The sequence below is a fragment of the Telopea speciosissima genome, chromosome 2 (genome assembly GCF_018873765.1).
Source record: "Telopea speciosissima isolate NSW1024214 ecotype Mountain lineage chromosome 2, Tspe_v1, whole genome shotgun sequence".
In the NCBI taxonomy this organism is placed as follows: domain Eukaryota; kingdom Viridiplantae; phylum Streptophyta; class Magnoliopsida; order Proteales; family Proteaceae; genus Telopea; species Telopea speciosissima.
Genome location: NC_057917.1, coordinates 72,639,407 through 72,659,724, shown reverse-complemented (window position 1 = coordinate 72,659,724; position 20,318 = coordinate 72,639,407). Strand labels below are relative to the sequence as shown.

Sequence of the window (20,318 nt, the reverse complement as noted above, 5' to 3'; positions counted from 1 at the left end):
TTTGAGGGAGTAGTCCATGCATGTTGGTCAATTTGCAAGAGTTCACCAAAGTCGATAATTTAAGATTTATGGGTTACAATATTCAATTAATTGCTAATACAAGAATATTAACACAAATTAATTAACAAGAAAGTGGTATTTGATGCATGTAAGTTGCAGATCTGATGTCTAAACCACTGGAAAATCAAAGACTATAACGACTGTTTAACCTAATTAGAAGAAAAAAGGCAAATATAATTAAGTGAGAGAGAGAGAGAGAGAGACTTACTCCCAGGGAACGTCACCAACTAGCATCCAGTCTCCATCTTTATCTTCATAAATGGGAATATATTCTGAGCAATCTGAGTCCTTCCACAAGCCACCTGACCCCAAATTCCAAACTAATTTAAGTTCTAATTCTTTCATAATTCTTCCCAATATTGCATGGCTAGCTAGAGCTAAAATATGGCAAAGAAGAAGATTAAATACGAAATTAAGGAAAAAGATGGAAGAGGAAGCTCACCAATGCCATAGGAAGCAAAGAGATGTTGGAAGGCAAGGGCAAGATCAGAGTACCCTTTATGAGTCTTTAAATCGATTTTACGCAGAAAAGGTGCTCCATCCATGCTCACCTTCACGTACAGTTTCCCAGTTTCATGAGACTCAGCAGCAGCAGCAGCATTGCTCTTCTTCCTGTACGAGCAAACCGGTGGCCACCCCACGATTTGACTCTTGTTGTTCTGGATCTTTTTCTGGCTGCTTGAGCTGTTCTCATCTTCGTTGGAGATCTCAGAGAAGACCCTCTTCTTCTTCTCCGTTGCAGATGGATTACTGCAACCACCACCACCACCACCCGGAAGGCCCAACCTCAGCTCTGTAATTTCAAGCCCTAAACCTTCCTTTTCCATTTCTCCAAAAAAATGTTTCTGTAATAATTTCTTTTGTGTTTTTCTTCTTGTGTTTGTGACTTGTGATTCTCTTCTTCTTCTTCTTCTTCTTTTTCTCTGTTTTGATCATCTTAATATATAGATACAGGAAGAGAAGGGAGACATGAGAGACACGGAGAAGGCAAGGACAGGTCAACCCGGGCTGAGTTGTCGGTCAAACGAGTGGCATAAAGTGGGAGACTATTTTGGCGCCCTTATATATCAGAAGGTGGCCGGCCAGACACTGCTCGTTGGTTTGTTGGTTTCCTAATGGAGTTGGGTAGGTTTTAAATTTTAATCCGGGCCGTTTGATGTACTGGACAGGAACATGCCATGTGCATGCCCTGTCTGGCCCTTAATTTACTCATTCATTATTCCCCCTTATTAATTGTAGGGAGAAATAACGCCACCCAGTCACACCCGTGGCGTGAAATGACCGATATACCCCCTTTCAGATGAGGGAACTCTAGGAGAGCCGTCCACTCCTACTACTGTCCATGTATGAGAGTTCGGTTTCTTTGCACGTATGTGCAACTGCACGTACATGTGAGAGGTAACCAACTGTCTTAATTTTGTCATTTATAAGGGAAGGAGGGTTATTTATGAAATCAAATAAACATGTGATTGGTTCAAAGGTGTATGTTCAGATTATCCATGTTCCATGTATGATCCATACTAGATCTAATCAACTACCCAAGTTACCTCCTCTTCTGACAAAGCGACAATTACTAAAATACGTTCACATCGCTAGAAAAGCAAAATGTGTTTGGATAATATCCTTTTTCGATTGGGTATGTCTGGGCGTAGGAACACACTGGGTTGTACGACCGGGTAGTGTTCCTTTACCTTATTATTATTATTATTATTTTGCTTTTTCAAACTTTTTTGTCTTTCGGGTAAACTAGTTTTTTCAGACTCAAGCTACTAATTATGTTTTGACCAAAAAAAAAAAAAAGCTACTAATTATGCAAAGTAATATCGAGCATGGAATTAAATATCGGTATTAGATCGGGAGTATCGTCCGATCCATTTATCAATACTTGATTGATACCGTATTAGTGCATGATTTTTATTAAAATCAAATTTGTTAAAAAAATTTATTAAAATTGAGAGAAAATCATCTGATACGGCTTGATATGACCACTATATATTGTTTGGATGTAATTTAGTTAGTATATAAAAAATTAGACCATGTGGAAAGCTATTAAGATAGATATATTCTCGATATAACCATGTGTGGGAATCATATTAGATAAAGAATAATTATGATATATTTTTTTTGTGAATACAAAATTTAAATAAAATAAAAGGGAGAATATACAACAACACCTATGAAGGGAACAATAGGGAATCAAAACATGAGATACAAGGAAATAACTACTTAATGTAGCTTAATCTGAAGACCCAAAGATGAGATAATATGGTGGTACATATTACGATCTAAATCAGAGGCATGAAAGCTAGTTAATCAATGTCTTTATCTGAAATTTAATCAAACTCTAAAATTGATTGAAGGTTCTTACCAAAAAATATATATATATTGATTGAAGGTTGAAGATGAAGAAGATCACCCGCATCTATTCCTTTCCCCCCAAATATCATGATAAACTGAAGCATATAATGTAAGGGTATTATGGTAATATCTTTATATATGTTCTTATATAATTCTACTTGTATTATGGTTCAGACTATGAGGGGTATTCTAGTAACTAATCCATCTAATTTAAATCTTAGTTTTCCTATAAATACTAACTGGAGGCAGCAGCCTGGGTATTCCAAACTTGATACATAGGGTGTAAGGCTTTAAGCAATCAGTGCTTAAACCCTAAACCCTAACATATAAAACCATCTTCGCAACCAATTACAAACTGTTTTATCTTTAAATTCTCTTTTGATCCACTTCCATTTGCTTTCAAAAGAAGAAGAAGGGTTATGAGAAGGACTACAACTCTAAGAAGCCCCTTTCGGACTCGTATAGAGAGAGAATCTGAAGAAAATGTGATCAATATCTTGTGAAGTATTCTAGTATAAAAGACCAATTAAGAATATATATATATTCCTAAGGAGAAGAAAATCATGTGTGGGCAGGGAGTAAATAAGAGCCTTCCAAATAATAAAGTTGTGCCTTGGAATATGATGCTTGAATCGTATCATATTCCACCAAGGAATTAAACAGACCTTAGATCTGACCAAATCCCAAGCAGAAGCAGGAGTACAACACCTTGAAGAGCCCATCAAACCACATCTCCACTACATGAGGGTCTTCTAGGTATAACATGAAGTTGATCCCAAACCCAAGCAAGATCTGAAGAGGCCGGCAAACCCGGAGACCATTGACCATTACAAATAATGGAAGAAACAAGGGCCAACCCGGCAGAGCATGCAACGTATCTGATCCAGTCCCCAAAAGCTGAGAGTAGAACACCACATTCGTGTCAATTATCAAGCCACAACAGAATAGAAGAGCCATCATCTATCAAATTCTTGATGACATCCGAGACTAAAGGTCTTAATTTGAGGGGGGGGTTTCACATCCATGAAGCAGCAGAGGCATAGGGACGAACCTTTATCCCCTCAAATACAGTACACCCTCAAGTGCATAAAAAAAGTACATCTGACGCACATGCACTTAGGGAAGTGTTTTAAACAAAATCACTTTAAGGTGCACCGTCTAATGTATATTTGTGGTGCACTTGAGGTGATAAAAATTCCATAGGGATAGTCCAAATAAAACTTGATTTAAGGTATTTAGGGCAAATCCAATTAACCCAAATATCATCCTTCTTTGCAACAATCCTCCGAAGATGTTTCAAATAGGCCAGCCTTATTTACCTCTGTCACTCTTCTTAAACCCATCCCTCCTCCTTTGGTAGGAAAGCTGATGCCTAAATAGTGTGCAAGAACTTATTGCTGTCACCCTCTCTCCATTGGAAAAACAAAAAAAAACGCATAAATGCTTCCACCTTCCTGATAATAGAGCTAGGGATGTCAGACACTTCATCCTACCAAGTAGATTTAAGAAGCCTGCATCATAACCCCAATCAATTCTAACATGCCAGCAAAGGAAATGAGTTTTTTTAATTTTTTTGATGAAAGTGTAATCACACAAAGAAGTTAAATTGAAAAGAAGAAAAGTGAAAAAGTCAGACCTAGTAAAGAAATTTTGTAACCGTTACCCACATGGTTATGTTTGTAACTCGAAATCATTCTATATTTGATTATTAAATCTCACTTCACTTTGCATTTAAATTCATTGCATTCGAAAAGTAAAATGAAAGTTACATTTTTTTTTTTTTAGGTTTGAATTTTTTTTATTTTCCTTCCCTTCAAATTTAAATTCATTGCATTCGAAAAGTAAAATGAAAGTTACATTTTTTTTTTTTTTAGGTTTGAATTTTTTTTATTTTCCTTCCCTTCAATTTCCCTTGGAACCAAATAGAGTTTTTATCTTTTTTACTTCTACATGAAAAAGAAGATTGCTCATATGATAATAAGCTCAATGTAACTAATAAGGGTGTCAATAAAAAAGAGACCAGGTTGGTTGAAACGATTGAACTCCTTATCAATTTGATATTGGTTTGATTTTTAGAGACTGTTAAAAAGACCGAAATCAACCAGACCCACCAAAAGATACTGTTTGAATCAAAACTGAAGAATTCAATAAAATTTATAAAATTTAAAATTTTAATATTGGTTCCTTATTAATCTAATCTAGTGTCAATTCAATCTGGGCTTTTCATATGACTGGATGATACCTCAGTTTGGTTTTTGAGTCGGTGGAATTCACCCATACTTTACATGAGGCTAATTTTATTGTAGACTGCCTTGCTTCATGAGTTCAGATTTATTATCCATATGGGAATGGGTGGGGATAGATCTGAATCTATCATGGGGTGTGGTGTAGGACTCGCCTCTAAGGTGTGGGACCCACGTCTCATGGAGAAATCAGATTTGTCCCCTGATTCATATGGTATTGATGCCTAACAAGATGTTTGTTGGCCGGTTCTCTTCACCTCCGAACATTTGCTAGGTTTTTTTTTTTTTTTTTTTTTTTTTGAGAGACAGGAGGGGTATCCGACTTTAGGCTAGCTAAATCCCCCCGGGCTCGTACATGATCCCACGCCACGCACGAACCGGGAGCTTCTGAGCCCTAGTGAGCCTCAGATGAGATCATATCAACGGCTGGGAATAACTCTACTTTTGAACAGTAGACCCCACATGCGTTGTGTTTGGACTGTATTCCTTCTCGGTAAAGAGAGAGAGAGAGAGCATTTGCTTTTTGTGGTGAGAGAGGCGTAGTTGAGCATTGAACACGCCATGCATGTGTTAACTTTACCAGACCAGACCCATTCCGGCTGTGGAGGGTTGGGTTCTAACTTCACTGAATATTGGTGCTTCTTTTAAGAGGGATGGATGACCACTACACAACTGAACTCCACTCAATTAATTATGATTTATTCCAATCAAATGAGATTTATTAGACAAGTCTTTATTTTTTTTAGTAATTAAAGTCTGTTTAAAATCATATTTTTTGTTAGCCCTTCATCCAAAAAGGTTGTTTTACCCCCCCCCCCTCCCTCCCTCCCCCATACCCAACCCAAAAAATGATCCAAGAAGGTTTGTATTGCCAATTCCAAACCTAGCCAACAAAGAGTTTGATATGTGAAACTAAGGGTGTCAAACGATTTGTTTGGTCTGAATTTGAATTTTTTTTTTTTTAAATCTTGATTCATTCCAAATTTTCAAACCGATAGTGTTAGATCAAAAGATTCCCAAAGCATAAGGCAATCCTCTGTGAAGAATTGTAAACGCCAAGGGACCTGTGTGGCAGTGTGGCCTATCCTAAGAGAATAGAGATAAGTAACAAACTCTCACACTCTCAATTGCCAATGCTCTAATGCCTAGGTCCTTTGCGATGCGAAGAGAACGAATGATAGCTAATCCCTCCTCAACATAGGCATAGTTGATGCCACAACCTCTAGCAAACCTAAAAAAAAACTTCCCACTTGAATCTCTACCCATACCATCATATCGGTTGATCCTAAGGTTGCCATGACTAGCGCCATCAACATTGATTTTTATTCTATCATGTATAGGGTTGCCTTGACTAGCATCATCAATAATGATCTTTACTCTATTATGTATTGTAATCAGTACTCACTGTGCAACAAACATGCAAATGTGTCGATGGATCTTGGGTCCCACACATTTTGTGACAGCTTTACATTTGATTCTTGATAGTAATCCATCAGAAGGCAAGCAAGTGGTGTGGTGTTGTAGATTGAGTTAGATGCACGGACTATAACCTGTACATATTTCCAGCCCAGTTGATTGGTGGAATTATGAATTGAATTCATCATTGGATCAATGGAAGTATTTTTTGGGAGAAAGAATGCTAACCGATGCTATCCCTCGGCGTGTACCTGCGGCCTTCACACAGACAAAACTTCTTTACAAAATTACAGTCTTTTTCATTGAGTGAATCACCTTTTTGGGTATTTGGCGAAACTCGAAACCAAGCAGATGCCTTAAGGATGGTCACAAGTTCCTTCATTGAAGGGTATAAAGATCACAAATTTTCGGTCAATGTAAGAAGGTCCATCACCTTGCTAGATATCAAGAAGTTATGTACTCATCTTCGTAGATCCTTTCTCATTGTCTCTATGAGTGTGGAGGGTCCAATTCAAAACTTTAATCATTAGGTGGAGAGATCTCTTCAAGTATATGAAGGGGACTTGGCTCCTGTGCATCCGGGCAGTCGGGCTGCATGTGTAGCGCCAGACTCAAGGCGTTGCGCTTTGACCGCCTTACCCCTGCCCAAGTGCCTTGTCCGAGCAAGGGTAAGGCGGTTAAAACGCAGCGCCTTGAGTCTGGTGCTGCACATGCAGCCCTGCTGCCCGGATGCACAAGATCTTTTTTGTATATGGCACCAATGACCTGAACAAACTGAAGTGAGACTATAACTCTATTGCTTCCAATATCTCAACATTTTTCCTCATGTCTAACTTCAGCATACTTGGCTCTACACATGGATAGATAACTTAAGGACCAAGCATATGAGGGGACTTAGGCTTTAATATTATATTGAATGATCCAATCCAAAACCAACTCTATACTCCCAACATCTCAACAGTGTGCGGACTGACGGTTTTTACCTTTTAGCTAGGGTTTGCATGCCCTCCAACTTAGGGCATTTAAATGGTTAAAGGGGCGGAGACCAGAGGAGAAGGAGAAATGGCAAAGGGAGAGACCATTTGTCTTGCAATTTAGACATTTGCACTCGGCTTTATCCCCTCAAACGTTGGTGGTTGTTGGAAGGGATTTTCTTCTACATGGTTCAGCCATCTGCACTCAGAGACCACTGGATTTACAAATAAAGTAATGGTCAAATTGATCCGAGAATGATAATAAGATGCTAGATCAGCTTCTTTCTTGTACGCCATCCTTTGGCGCACAAATGGAATCCAAGAGAGTGAATAGATTCAATCTTTCTTAGGTATACAAGAATGATTCTCGTACAATGACCTGATCTTCCTGAAATAATAATAAGGGGGAATGTGGAGAGTTTTTGGACTTACCCATAATGTGAATTCTAAGATCTGTCTGAATCGCTTTTGTGTCAACAAAACAAACCACTTCCAGAATGTGTATATTCACTATACACCATTCTATCTTATCGTATCATGCAGAGTCACTATCTATCTTAGAATCACTCTTCGTAGTAAAAAAGGTTCGCAAACGGAAGTTTCCAAAAGTATATATCAGATCATGGATTATAATGTGAATTGCCGAATTTGAATTCAAAATCACACTCATTACCTGCCATGGCCCATGGAGACAGGGGACCTCTACGCTCTACCCCTCTCTCTCTCTCTCTCTTGAGCTTGAGCTTGAGTGAAAGGTGCGTATCGCACGTGCAAAATAATTAGTGGAATCCACATTTTTTTTGAGTCCGGAGGTTAATAATGTACACAATGAAATTAAAGGGAGGGCGGTGGTGTTCCAAAGTGTTCCTTGTCAACACGGCTTTATGTTCCCTTGTGGTTGGGTTTGGGCTAGACAATATAATGAAGAAGTGGATCCCACCCAACTGACACAGGTCACACGTGATGCGTTGTCCCAGCGCATTCAAAGCAAAACCCTTCTCCATGGGGATCTCCTTGTCTTCTTTAATTCATTCATTTAAGCGACAACACCAGCAGATATATTACCAGAGAGAGAAAGAGAGAGGTTTAGCTTTTAATTTTTTTTTTTTTCATTTTTCTGGTGAAAGAGCTTTAGCTTTGAAGAGATGCAATTAAGGGCTACTTTTCTATTTTTTTGGGTAATAGAAACAAGAGCTACGACCCAAGTAATAAATAGATCATAGTTTTTTTTTTTTTTTTTTTGGGTAGAAATAAATATATCATAGTGATTCGTATTGTGTAAGCATATTATATATATAAGCTCTAAAAGCTTCATTATATAGATATAAAAGTGATGGTTCAAAGCAATGGTGATGAGATGGTATACGAAAGTGATGTGGGTGTGGGTGAAAACTACGGGAGGATGTTAGCTGTTCGATAGATAGACCTGCAAACATCAAAAAAAGATATAAGAGGGGATTGAAGATGACTCCGGTGGATCCTTCAATGCCTAAGTCAGATCTCAGAGCAATCAATCAAACGTGAAAGACTCAGAGTAAGTGTGTGTGTGAGAGAGAGAGAGTAAGATAGTTATGGATTAAGTTATGGATTCGGATCTTTTTACCTGGGCCCTTTGCTTTGTATAGATAGAGGGATTTGAGGATTGGTCTAACCTGACATGGTGGTGGAGCATTTGAGTGCTCTGATGTGGGCCAGGATGGCCCAGTCGAATCAAACATTAAATGCGGTCGTATTGAATCGTATAATTTGGCCATGTTTTCGTATAGATGGGATGTATATGGGATATGAACTGAGTAGCTTTGCTCCCAAGCCATCTAAGCTTTTCCTACAGGCACATGCCTGTGCCACCTAGTTAGGGGGTAGACCTGTGTTGAGGAAGTAGCACTGTAGGCTCTGAAGGAGAGGGTTGTAACATCGTAATTTGTTTTATGTTTACCATGTGTTAGTCATCCATAGATAGGATTATTCTTGGTATATCAGAAAGTAATAAAATTCATGTTTTAAAAGTGTATTTTATTTTTGTTTTGTATATATTAACTTTTATTCCAAGGTGTTTTGTTTTGAAAGTTTTAGTCTCACATTATTTGAGGATAGATAAGAGAAGAGGTATATACATAAACTGTGTTTTATAAAAATTTAAGCCCATAAAGGAGAGACTCTCCCTTCACCCATCCATGTATCGAGGGTTATTGGGTGCTTGCTTTTTCACACACACACACCCAGAGCAGGGCAAGAGTGGGAAAGGTAATAAAATACCTATATTTTTATATGGATGGGTCTACACTTTTTATATTGGGCCGTTTTTATGTGCCTTAAATATTATATGGGCTTTGGCCCATTTAAACGGTACAGTAATTGAATGGATGTGTCCTTTCAGACGAATGGGTGTGTCTATATTCACAAATACAGGATCTTTTTGCAAGATTAAATCTAGACCATTGAAGTCCATAAGTACACCTCTTCATAGGAATACTTTGAAAAGGTGTCTCACTCTCATAAATACTAAGTGCCAGACAATTGTCAAATTATTCAATCAACCCGGATCGATCTCTCTCTGCATCAATGTTGTTCTTCTTACCTTGGGCATATCGATTTAGATTCCTTTGTGAAGTCGTTTCTTTTTTCCTGAACTTGAGCACCAACCAAATGTTTCTTGAAGGGGCCTAGTCAACGAGTGCACGTCGACTAGAGGGCCAATAAGGACTGTTTTATCTTGGAAGACCAGTTCGAAGAGAAAATTAAGGTCGTAAGCAGAGTGATCAGTGGCATGACTCAACCCTAACAATTTCTTTTAATCTTGTTTGGAATTTGTAATTGTAGTGAAGAACATGACTTACTCAACAGTGTTTCATCAACATTGTATTACAGTAGTAGTCATCATCTGTAGAAAACAACAATTAAGAGTAAGTTCCCACAAGCTCTTTTGTGGTGTTGGAAGAGATGGATTTGTGGCTAGTTTGTAGCCTCAGAGATTAGTGATGTCTCTGCTGGTTGATGTCAATCTCGTTCAAAGTCACTACCCCATAACCATCCATCTAATTATCCAAAATACAATAAAGCTCCTAATATTGTTAGTGAATGGTGATGAGATATTGGCTGGACCACTTTCCACTTAAAGCCACAGCATAAGCAGGTGTGACAAAATCAGTACAAGCCAACAACAGTGATAGTTTGCAAGCAAAGAACCAATTTATGGACCACTTTCTTTCAACTTCAGCCATATTAGTTAGTGGCCAACTTCTCATTCAGATCGAGTTCACCACCCCCCCTCTCCCCAGAATTTTTTTACTTTCTTCTTTGAATAAAGATTAAAAATAGATGGAAAGGAGATATCAGAGGTCATGCATGTATGGATGTAGGGGTGCAAGTTTGACCCGACTGAGCCCGATAGAATCTGGGCTGGGCTAAGGACGAAGGGTGTCAATTTAGAACGAAACCGAAACCGATTGTTTAAAACTAAACTGAAATGAATCGAAGTAAATTATTTTGATTTTGGTTTCAAAGGCTGGAACCTTTGACTAAACCATTGAACCTTACCGAATTACCTATTTTCAAACACAAAAAAAAAAAAAAAAAAGGTTTCTTTGTTGGTGAAAATGTAAAATTAGGGGCTCTCAGGATCAAGCAGGGCCACCACGGCCCAATTGAGACTAGTCGGCTAAACCAAAAGTATTAGCACTTCAAGCCCAAATATGTGGGCCCAGAAGTGAGATGGTTCGTCCATTTGGTTGACTTTGAATTTGAATCTTCAAGCACTTACTATTAGGCCCACTGTCAAGTAGCTCCTACACTACAGGCCATAGGCATTAACCAGATTAAAAGATCAGCTTGGACAAAAGAACCCAACCATTAGGGCTGCACCATCGGGCCGGGCTTGATTGGGCTGAATTTTGGGCCTCAAAACCTCAAATCAGGTGAAACGAATTTTGGGCTAGGGAATCTGGGCTTGGGCTGAGAGTTTCGTCAAGTGGTTCAAAAGATTTCAGAACTTTATCGGGCTTGAAGAAAACCCGGTCCTACTCTCTCATTGAGGTTTTGTTTGGTTGCAAGGAGAATTAAAGGGAAGGGAAGTGAAATTTTCAAACTTAAAATAGAATTTTTTTGTAATCATTCCATGTGACTATATTACTAACTCCAAATCATTCCATATTTGGTTATTTAATTCCACTTTACTTTGCATCAATTTCCCTTTGGTTTAAAAAGTAAAATAAAAATTACATGTAAAATATATCATTACTAAATATGGTAAGAAATTTAAATAGTGTATATAATCACATGGGGTAATGATTACAAAAATTTCTTTTTTAGGTTTGAAAATTTTCACTTCGCTTCCCTTTGATTTCTCTTGCAGCCAAACATAGCCTGAAGGAAAAAAAATGGGATAAGGTAGGGCTGCAACAGGATCGGGTTGGGCCGGGCCTTTTAAAACCCTAGCCCAACCTTGAGTCCCATTAGCTGGGCCCAGGCCTGACCCGGCCCTGACTCAAGGCCAGGAAAATTGAACCCTAACCCACCCTCAGGGTCCGGCCGGGCTGACCCTGATTGGTCCTAATCTGGGGAAGGGAGATGCAAGGGTTGGAGAATTTGAGAAAGAGAGATGAATGGGCTTGGGAAAGGGGGATGCATGGGCAAGCCAGGCTGGTGGGAAGAAGAAGAAGAAGAAGAAGAGGAGAAAGAAGAAAGAAGAGGAAGAAAGAGCAAAAAAAAAAAAAGAAGAAGAACAGGTTGGATTGGGACGGGCTGGGCTCAGCCCGAGGCCTCAACCCTAACTCAGGGCCGGAAATTCCTGACCCTAACCCGCCCTCAAGGCCAAGTTATCTCAACCCAGGCCTATTCGGGCTCAGGGCAGGTTCGGGCTGTCAGGGTTAAACATGCACCCCTAGGATAAGGTACTCACTATGGCCAAGCTCGTCTTGGCCCATGAAAGTATTAAACTGGGCCTATAATCTATTGCAGCCTAGCCTAGAGCCCTTTGGATTGGGCTAAGGCCCAGTGGGTCAAAATCACATTGGACAACTTTGGGCTAAGGCCCAGTGGATCATAATCCCAAACCCTGCCTATACTGCAACAGTGTACCTATTGTGCCATTGTAATACAAGGCAAACACTACAAGGTGTAGTGACAACATTGCTTTACCATGAGAGGAAGAGTTTTTTTTGGGCCAGTCACATGGAATCATCCACTTTGGGACCCACAGGAGGAGTAGATTCCATGTGAGTGGCCCTGGAGGGCTTTGGACGGTACTTGTAAAGGACATGATCTGGTCTTTTTTTTTTTTTTTTTTTGCAGGGGTGAACCCACTAAAAATATCCCTCCCCTATATGGATGAAGGTCCGAAATGTCCATTGTACTATTTCATAAATCTTATCCAAGCATCGAAATCCATGAGTGAAGAGATTATCTCTTCATCGTGGATGAGGGAAAAGTCAGTCCTGCTATAGCTTTTATTATTTTATGTTAGGCCCTGTTTGGTTAGAAGTGAAGTGAAGTAAACTTTAAACAATAACAAAAGGAAATGTTTTTGTGATCATTACCATGGATAATGGTGAAGCTGACATAAAAATATATTATATATATGACCGTGTGTAGATTCTTGCGCACGCCTTCTCAAATCCCACCCGTTGACCTCATACTCTCTTTCTTTCTCTCCTTATTGAAACCTCTACTGGACAATTCGATTTCCCACCCCGTCATTGATGGAAAACTACACTCTCGCATCATAGTGATCCTCTCCCTTAAATTTTACTTCATTTACATTGAAAATATCATTGAAAATATGTTTACTTCCTACCAACTTCATGTTGTGGTCCCTTAATATTTTCAAATCACTTATATCAATTTTACTTCCAAACTAATCCTCAATTAGAAGTTTCTTTTATAATTTCTTCATGTCATTTTACTTCAGTTCACTACTGAAAATTTTAATTTACTTCACTTCACACACAATCAAAAGGGACCTTATAAATGCCTTCTTTCTCTCTCTCTCTCTCTCTATATATATATATATCCCTTCAATCCTGTGAAGTCTCTATTTTATTCTTCCTCCTTTCTTCATGTAAGATACAGATAGAGCATCAATTTAAGTGACACATTCCAAGTTATAACCGTAATGGTTTTAAATAGATGAGTTGGGTAATTGAAATAGGTTTCAGATTGTGAAATTAACCCCAATTAATTGGTATTATAACATTTATACTTGACTTAGGTTTGTCTTCTATTAACTGCTCCAGCAATACACCAAAAGGCCTAGTGATGATGTAGGTCTGTGGAAAGGAGAGCAAGGGACAAGAAAACTAGAAGGAACAAGACAAACTCTTTCGTGTCTCTGTGATAGAGTGCTTATTAAGGAGATCATATTTCCATTTTTTCCAATATTTGGCTGTTGAGGCATTTGACTGTGGCAAGCGCAAGTTAAGTACAAGACAAAATATTCTCTCTCTCTCTCTCTCTCCTTCGTGTTTCCACTGTTCATGGTTGAAGAGGGAACTTGGATGGCTTGCCAAACCTTTCATTCCTCACCAAATTAAAAAATAAAACAGGGTTTCTAAACTGATTTTACTTGGGTTTAAGGTGTTGATGGTACTCATTCAAAAATACAACTCCTAATGGATCATCAATATTTATTGTTCATATTTCTTAGGACCGAGTTTCCCTCCACCCTAAGTGACTGGGATCCAATTCACCATTGGGGGGGGGGGGGAGAGAGACTGGGAAAGGGTATCGGGAAGGTACTTTTGGAAAATATTAAAGTCTAAGGAGGGGTTTGTGAACCCTAAGATGGTGGGTGAACCATCCTCTATAGGTGGAGGGAAACTTAGCCCTATTAAATTACTATAAGTTTTATTCAAAGTCCACCACCTCAAATTTCCCTAAGAAACATTACTCTATAGTTGACGTGTCAGCTTGGGAACTTTGGAAGGTCGCGGTGGAATAAATGAAGATGAGACAGGAAATAGAAGGGACGAAGATTGAGGGAGGTAGGGGTGTTTTCTCTAGAGGGCAAAGACTCGAACAATATCAGGTTCATTGCCGGAGGGGTAGGGAAGAGATCAGGGATAATTTAGGGATTTTGGAATACAAGTGAAAAAAGAGAGATGAAAGTTTAATTAATCTTTAACCCCTCACATTGGTTTATTTTATTTTATTTTTCTTAAAAAGAATAATTTAATAATCCCATCTGACGTGGCGTACTGTAGGCCTTAGACTCAGAGAGCCTTTTTCCCATATATATATATATATATATTATATATATATTTGGGTTCCCAGTAGAGGAGATCCTCTACCAACGTGCTTCAGATATCTTCTGACTCGGTCTCACGAATTGGTATAATGATGGTATCCTAGTTGGTGTGCAAAATCTTTATTAATTAAAACGTTAAATGAGTTCACTTTTCTTATTTAGAAAAAAAAACCTATAAGCTCACTTTTTAAAATCAGTTCCTGACTAAAGAAACCCATTTTACTCGCATAACGGATACTATAAAAATAAAACGCGTAGAGAGCAGCATGTTCTCTCAACAGAATGCTTGTTATTCATAACAGTTTGGGGCACCCTACATTGTTGATGAACTCCTCCCCAACTAAATAAAACAAAGAAACAAACAAACTCGAATCTTTAGAACACAACAGGGAAGAAGAAAAGGACAAGTATTCTCTCTTGTACTTTTTTTATTTTCCTTTTATGGGAGTGGATTCTCTCAGTACATTGAAGAGCAGTGGGAACATTTCATACAATAGACACATAAGTGAAACCAGACTTTTTACTAAACAGTCAATTCAACTTTTGGATTTTATTTTGGATTTGGTCGGATTTTCATTCTCTCAAGTGCAATGCACTGCCCTGTGCATGTTTAAAGTGCATTCAGGCCACCGCACTTGAGAGGATAAAAATTCTATCCTATACAATTTTGAACGAACTGGATTAACTAGTGAAGGAGCCCATTAGATAATAGAACAGAACAACAATACAACAAACATCAGCGACTCAATCTTCGATTGTCCGTTTTCTAAGGATTCGAGCTTAGAATCATATAGTGATTTTAATTTTTCATCAAAAAGCATCCACAAAAAAAAAAAAAAAAATACAATATGATATATGGTGAAAGAAACACCTCGGCCATTTTCATCCAAAGTAAAAGAAGAAAACATAGAGCAAAAGACCAGACACTCTAATTACAGGGGCTTCTGACATATATTAGGAGAAAATAATTTGAAAAATAAAAAAGAAAGAGAGGTAGATTGGGGGGGGGGGGGGGAGAGAGAGAGAGAGAGGAAGAAAACAAATCTGAGGACAGCAAGCAGGATTCTACACAAGCAATTTGAGATACAGTAGTAAGACTATTGTTACCCCCAAAGACTGCTGAGATGAATAAGCTGGTTATGCATTCGGTGCTGGAACATGGTCAGAGATGCCAAAGTTCTGGCCCTGTTTGGGCCTCCACTGGCTCCTTCCCCTCACAACCTCAGCCCCGTTCTCAATGCGCAGCAAATGCTCACACTCGACGCCACCAGCATTGGCCGATTCACCATGTACACCATCACAGACTGCAGTCAGGGATTGAATCACATTGTCCCTCCCACATTCCCTCCTGTACTCCAGAGTCAGGCTATACAGCTCCTTACTCTCCAAAACTGAGTTCGGGGAACTCTGCAACACCACCAATTACAGATTCTTTCAATAAAAATGCCAAGTTCAACTTCAAAATTAAACTTCAAAGCAAGTCATCAGAGAGTACACGATACTTCCAAGGATACGAAAAGCCAGAGAAAGAAATGATTACAAGTCCCCATGAACCATGGACTGAGATTGCATGCAGGAACGCATGGATTCAATTTATACAAATGTAAATTGTTACACCCAACCACCTCTAGAACAGAATATGTAGGATCTAATTGTCAAATAAAATAGGGGACGTGTAGCTGAAAATTTGTCATAAAAGGATGAAATATCAGTGTACTCCTTCGGATGGTACATATTTTGGAAACCAAGGGGAAATTTTCATCCTTGGCAGTTTCTGAAAATTGAATTTCATATCACAGGATCACTGGTTTCTACCGTGAGACCCTCATGTACTCACAAGTTTTTCGAGCAAAACAATAAATGACCAGAAATACGACCATCTTGATTCTTTACAACAAAGCAAAATAAATAGATAGAGCATAAATGACAAAATTTACTCAAAGCCCAAAGAGAAAAAGAAACTTATTTGCCAAAAGGAACTACCTCAAGAATCCAACCAATGTACTTCACATTGTTCACATGCTGATTGACATCCAAATCATTCCACCGAGGCTGCAGATTTGGGGGAGTTAGTTTATTACAGCACAATTATAAATTAGAACACAAATATGCTAGAAGAAAAAATGTAGCATTCAATTTAAATCTTAAGACATACAGTTAAACCAGTTCGAACATAGTCTGCTGTGCTGTCGTCAAGCTTTGGCAGCTTCCTGCCATCCTCCTCAAGAATAGGAGCACAATCAATGAAATAAGGCTCTATTTCACCTCGAACCTCCTCTGGCATTTTAGATAATTTCCGCGTGCGTTTATTCATCATCACCCACACACTATTGGCAAAAACAAGAACAATCAAAACCAGAAGAATTCCACTCAACTAAAGCTAAGATAGTTATAAATGAAATCACCGAGCACAAGTAGCCATTTAAGTTTCTTGTCAAAACTTTCTGACCTGGTAGCTCGTGTGAGTGTTTCACCAGTCTTGCAGTCCCGGAGAAGCCAATCACGGCGCATACCATTCTTCCCAGACCTATTGACCCAAGTATCCACTTGAACAACATCACCCCTGCCAAATCAAAATGCAGAACCATTCTTATTCCTCAATATCTCAATTATGAGTTTCACATCAACAAATTCCTCTGAATGCCTACAACTAGGATCTCATGGACATGCCAAAAAGCAGCCAACAAAAATGCCAATAATTACCATATATTTATTGCCAGCTCTGGATATGGTAACCAAGATGTGCAAGTTATCCATAAAGAAAGAATATGAATACCAAACTACTTACACAATTTGAACACCTAATATCTAAACTGAAAATAGCCATAATATCAGTCAAAATTTCACCAATGAGGAAAAATAATCAGCTAGTTTCCTTCCTTTGTGTAAAATGTTGACACAAATTCAGGAGGGTAAAATGTAAAAACATGGTCACAAAGATTTTTTTTTTTTTTCACTCAAATGATTTTTAAGAGTCAAGGTTTATCTTATTAGCTGAAAATAGACAAGCCATATTATCCCATAGTTTAGATTTCCCAGATTATTAAAAATGCAATGAAGTTGAAAGCTTAAACCATACTTCAAGTTGTAACATACAAATGCTGATAACAAAAAAAATCATGTCAGCATAAGGACTAAACAAAATTAAGTCACAATTCCATGGGATAAGATACTGTGATCCACTGCCCATTTCTGAGCCAGTTAGCTCAGCCAACTGATGCTTATACTTTTAATTCGTATAGAAAGAAATTGCAGCACAAAAAACTTGGAATTAGGAAAGGGGAAATTTTAAATAGGCAAACAGAGAAGATCTTATATTGAACATTCAAAAAGTAAACACAAGATTAATTTACCCAGAAATCAAAAGATCTACAATTTCATTTGCAGAAGGCTAGTCAACATGGAATGAGGTATCGGTATTGGATCGGCCGGATAGTATCAGTATCGGCCTCAGCTGATATTGATACCTGGCCGATCCTGGAACAGGTAACAGTATTGGATCAAGGGTAGAATGGTAAAAAAAATCCATTTTTAATGAAAAATAGGGGTAATACAGCCGATACCATCCCCGATACCTCAATCCCTGGTCCTCAGAGTCTCGTATGAATGAACATGCAAAACATAATCTTTAAAGAGCATCCCAGTGCACGAGGCTCCCGCTACCGCAAGACCTGGGAGGGGCAAATATACGCAGCCTTACCCATCCCCTGTCCACAACCTGACAATAAGGGTGGCAGGTATTCATGGAAGAGAGAATAAGACCACTATCTCAGTTTTACTTGAAGCAAAACATTTTCTAGTTACAAATTCACAGAAATTACATTTTGAACCACATGTGGGTAGGGTATCCACATCTTCTTTCGCCACATACTTAGGGGAGCCAAGTCAGCTTCACGACTCTCAAAATATATTCAGCAAAAAATTACAAATATTGGGGAAAGAGAGTTAAGATAAAAAGAAAATGAGGGGGAAAAAAGGGGCAAATAATGAACCCTTTTATTCATGCGTAGAGTGACATCCCCAAGTCAGGGTTAAAATACATCATATTATGCTAATAGTTACAAACATAATCAAGTACAAAATACAAAGCTATCAAAAGCACAAGTAAAAAGCTAAAAACACAAGAACAGGTGAAAATAGTCCTTATTAGTCATTAGAGCATATCTTCAAAGAACCGAGAAATATCAAAGAACTGTGTGGATACGAAATTTGCTTACCAGGAAGGATAGCGATCCACAAGAACCTGCATCTTAGTGACCACCCATATCAGGTTCCTTCTACTCATTTCCGGTGTTGAACCAAAACCATCACCTAAAAGCCCCGCACCCCTAACATGGTTCAGTGCAGTTTCCTGTAAAAGCCGAAGCCAATGAGACGTTAAATGTACAAATTGTATGTTTATTAGAGTCTGAGTCTCTCTCTCTCTCTCTCTCTGAAAAATCGTTTATGAGAGTATACAAAGGATAATGAACACAAGCTCCCACCTGTAAATGATTCATCAATGTGTCTATAGAAGCTGTCTGGTCAGCACCTATCTCATACGATCTAATTGAGAAATTCTGACTAAAAACAAGCCCATCCTGCACGATCCTCCCGAGACCAAAAGGGTCAACAAGCATGTCAGGCCGCCTAGGCTTCCAATCGAGAAGCGTCCACTGCTTCTCAGCCGCCAAGAAGATTGTCGTGATGGCAGCAAGAAGCACACTCCAATCGGGCAATTGATTGATGAAAGTCCTCGGGTGAGAGGACGATATCTCATCTTCGTTCTTCAGGACTTCTGTAGGTGCAGTCAGACCGACCGTGGTACCGTTAATCTTAGGAGGAGCTTGAGCACTCGCCTTAACTTGCAAACCACCAGAAGAAGCCGTTTTGGACTTGATTCCGCGAGTATCCAAGTTGTCTGATCCTCCTCCAAGCATCGCTGATGTCCTCCCCGAAGACGCCTGGGCAACAGGGAAGAATGCTGAGGTGGCGGCTGAAGCAACCATGATGAAAAGAATGAGACCGTCCCACGAGATAAAACTATTTCACAGATCACAACACTTCCACTTAATACTCTAGACTCCGTCACCCAAAATGTCAAGAAAAGTCGAAAACACTAGAACTTTCGCCATAATGCACCAGATTCCGACATGTCCATCTGCAAACAATGTAAGAACTATTGTAAGCACAGTCACTGAAAGAACCACAAGTTCTTCATTCCTAATCCTTCCAAAGGATACAGAAACAAAAGTAATAAACTAATCAGGACCATGTTACATTTTCAATAATTGAAGGAAGCTGGGAAAAAAAAGGTCAAATCTTAACAACAAAAGCGTAATATGTCAATAATAATTTTAAAAAAAAAGTTGGAAGATGTTTCGGGAATCCCTGAAAATACAATATTTAACAAGAGAAGTAGAGACAGAGAGGGAAAAAGAAGAAAATTTTAATGTACATTCAGCAGAAAATTCTGAAACTTCTTGAGAAGAAGGGGGAAGAAAAGAGTTCAGCAAGGTCGAATGCGGCGGATCTCGGAGCATAAAGAAATTCTTCCAAAAAAATGCCACAATTTTTTTCAAACGAATAGAAGTCTCCAAAAACGAAACAGTTACAGCATCAGATCTAGACTCAAATCCAGAAAATAAAAGAAAGGAAGAACATGCATGCCAACGTTAATGAAGACCTAAAAAACCAAAAACCTTCCGATCCACTATCCAAAAAACAAAAACATCAAACAATCCAGATCTTCTCTCCATTCAACTCCCGAAAAAAATAGAAATCAAACGCTGACAATCAGAAACCTCATTAAGGATTTTAAGAAGGTAAATAAGAACAGAAACGAGAAAAACGAATATCGTACCTTCATCAGAGAAGGAATGAGCACCTCTATCAACATAAACTTCCCGCCTTTTGCAGTTGTTACAGTATCCGTTCCCTTTTTTAGGGTTTTGGATCCTTTCTGTGGCTCTTCTGCCCTTTCCACTTCTCTTCCTCTGGTTTTTGCAGGATTTTCGATTACTCTGTTACAGAAAAACTAAGAATGAA

The 20,318-nt window shown here is 38.7% G+C and overlaps 3 protein-coding genes across 4 annotated transcripts in view; all 3 read right to left on the bottom strand.

Moving 5' to 3' along the window:
* Window positions 1-900, bottom strand: part of LOC122651081 (auxin-induced protein 22C-like) — a 2,493-nt gene extending 1,593 nt beyond the window's left edge. The window contains exons 1-2 of the mRNA XM_043844417.1: window positions 503-900; window positions 269-362 (exon numbers count right to left, since the gene is read on the bottom strand). Of these exons, the coding sequence (XP_043700352.1) occupies window positions 269-362; window positions 503-887 (479 nt within the window). The 5' untranslated portion in view covers window positions 888-900. The remainder of the gene's footprint in view (window positions 1-268; window positions 363-502) is intronic.
* The window catches only part of LOC122652360 (auxin-responsive protein IAA1-like), a 26,913-nt gene extending 10,877 nt beyond the window's left edge, over window positions 1-16,036 (bottom strand). Inside the window, exons 1-3 of one of the 2 annotated variants that reach the window (XM_043846073.1) lie at window positions 16,009-16,036; window positions 12,895-12,902; window positions 4,438-4,457 (exon numbers count right to left, since the gene is read on the bottom strand). The gene's annotated coding sequence lies outside the window, so the exon portion shown is untranslated. Of the gene's footprint in view, window positions 1-4,437; window positions 4,458-5,709; window positions 5,717-12,891; window positions 12,903-16,008 lie in introns of both variants that reach the window. The other variant, XM_043846074.1, reaches the window with a different exon arrangement.
* Window positions 15,294-20,318, bottom strand: LOC122652359 (palmitoyl-acyl carrier protein thioesterase, chloroplastic-like). Its single transcript, XM_043846072.1, has 7 exons — window positions 20,134-20,318; window positions 18,776-19,431; window positions 18,509-18,642; window positions 16,741-16,854; window positions 16,447-16,618; window positions 16,275-16,343; window positions 15,294-15,698 (listed from the first exon to the last, which is right to left on the bottom strand). The coding sequence occupies exons 2-7, from the start codon at window positions 19,277-19,279 to the stop codon at window positions 15,429-15,431; spliced, it is 1,263 nt and encodes a 420-aa protein (XP_043702007.1). The 5' UTR covers window positions 19,280-19,431; window positions 20,134-20,318; the 3' UTR covers window positions 15,294-15,428.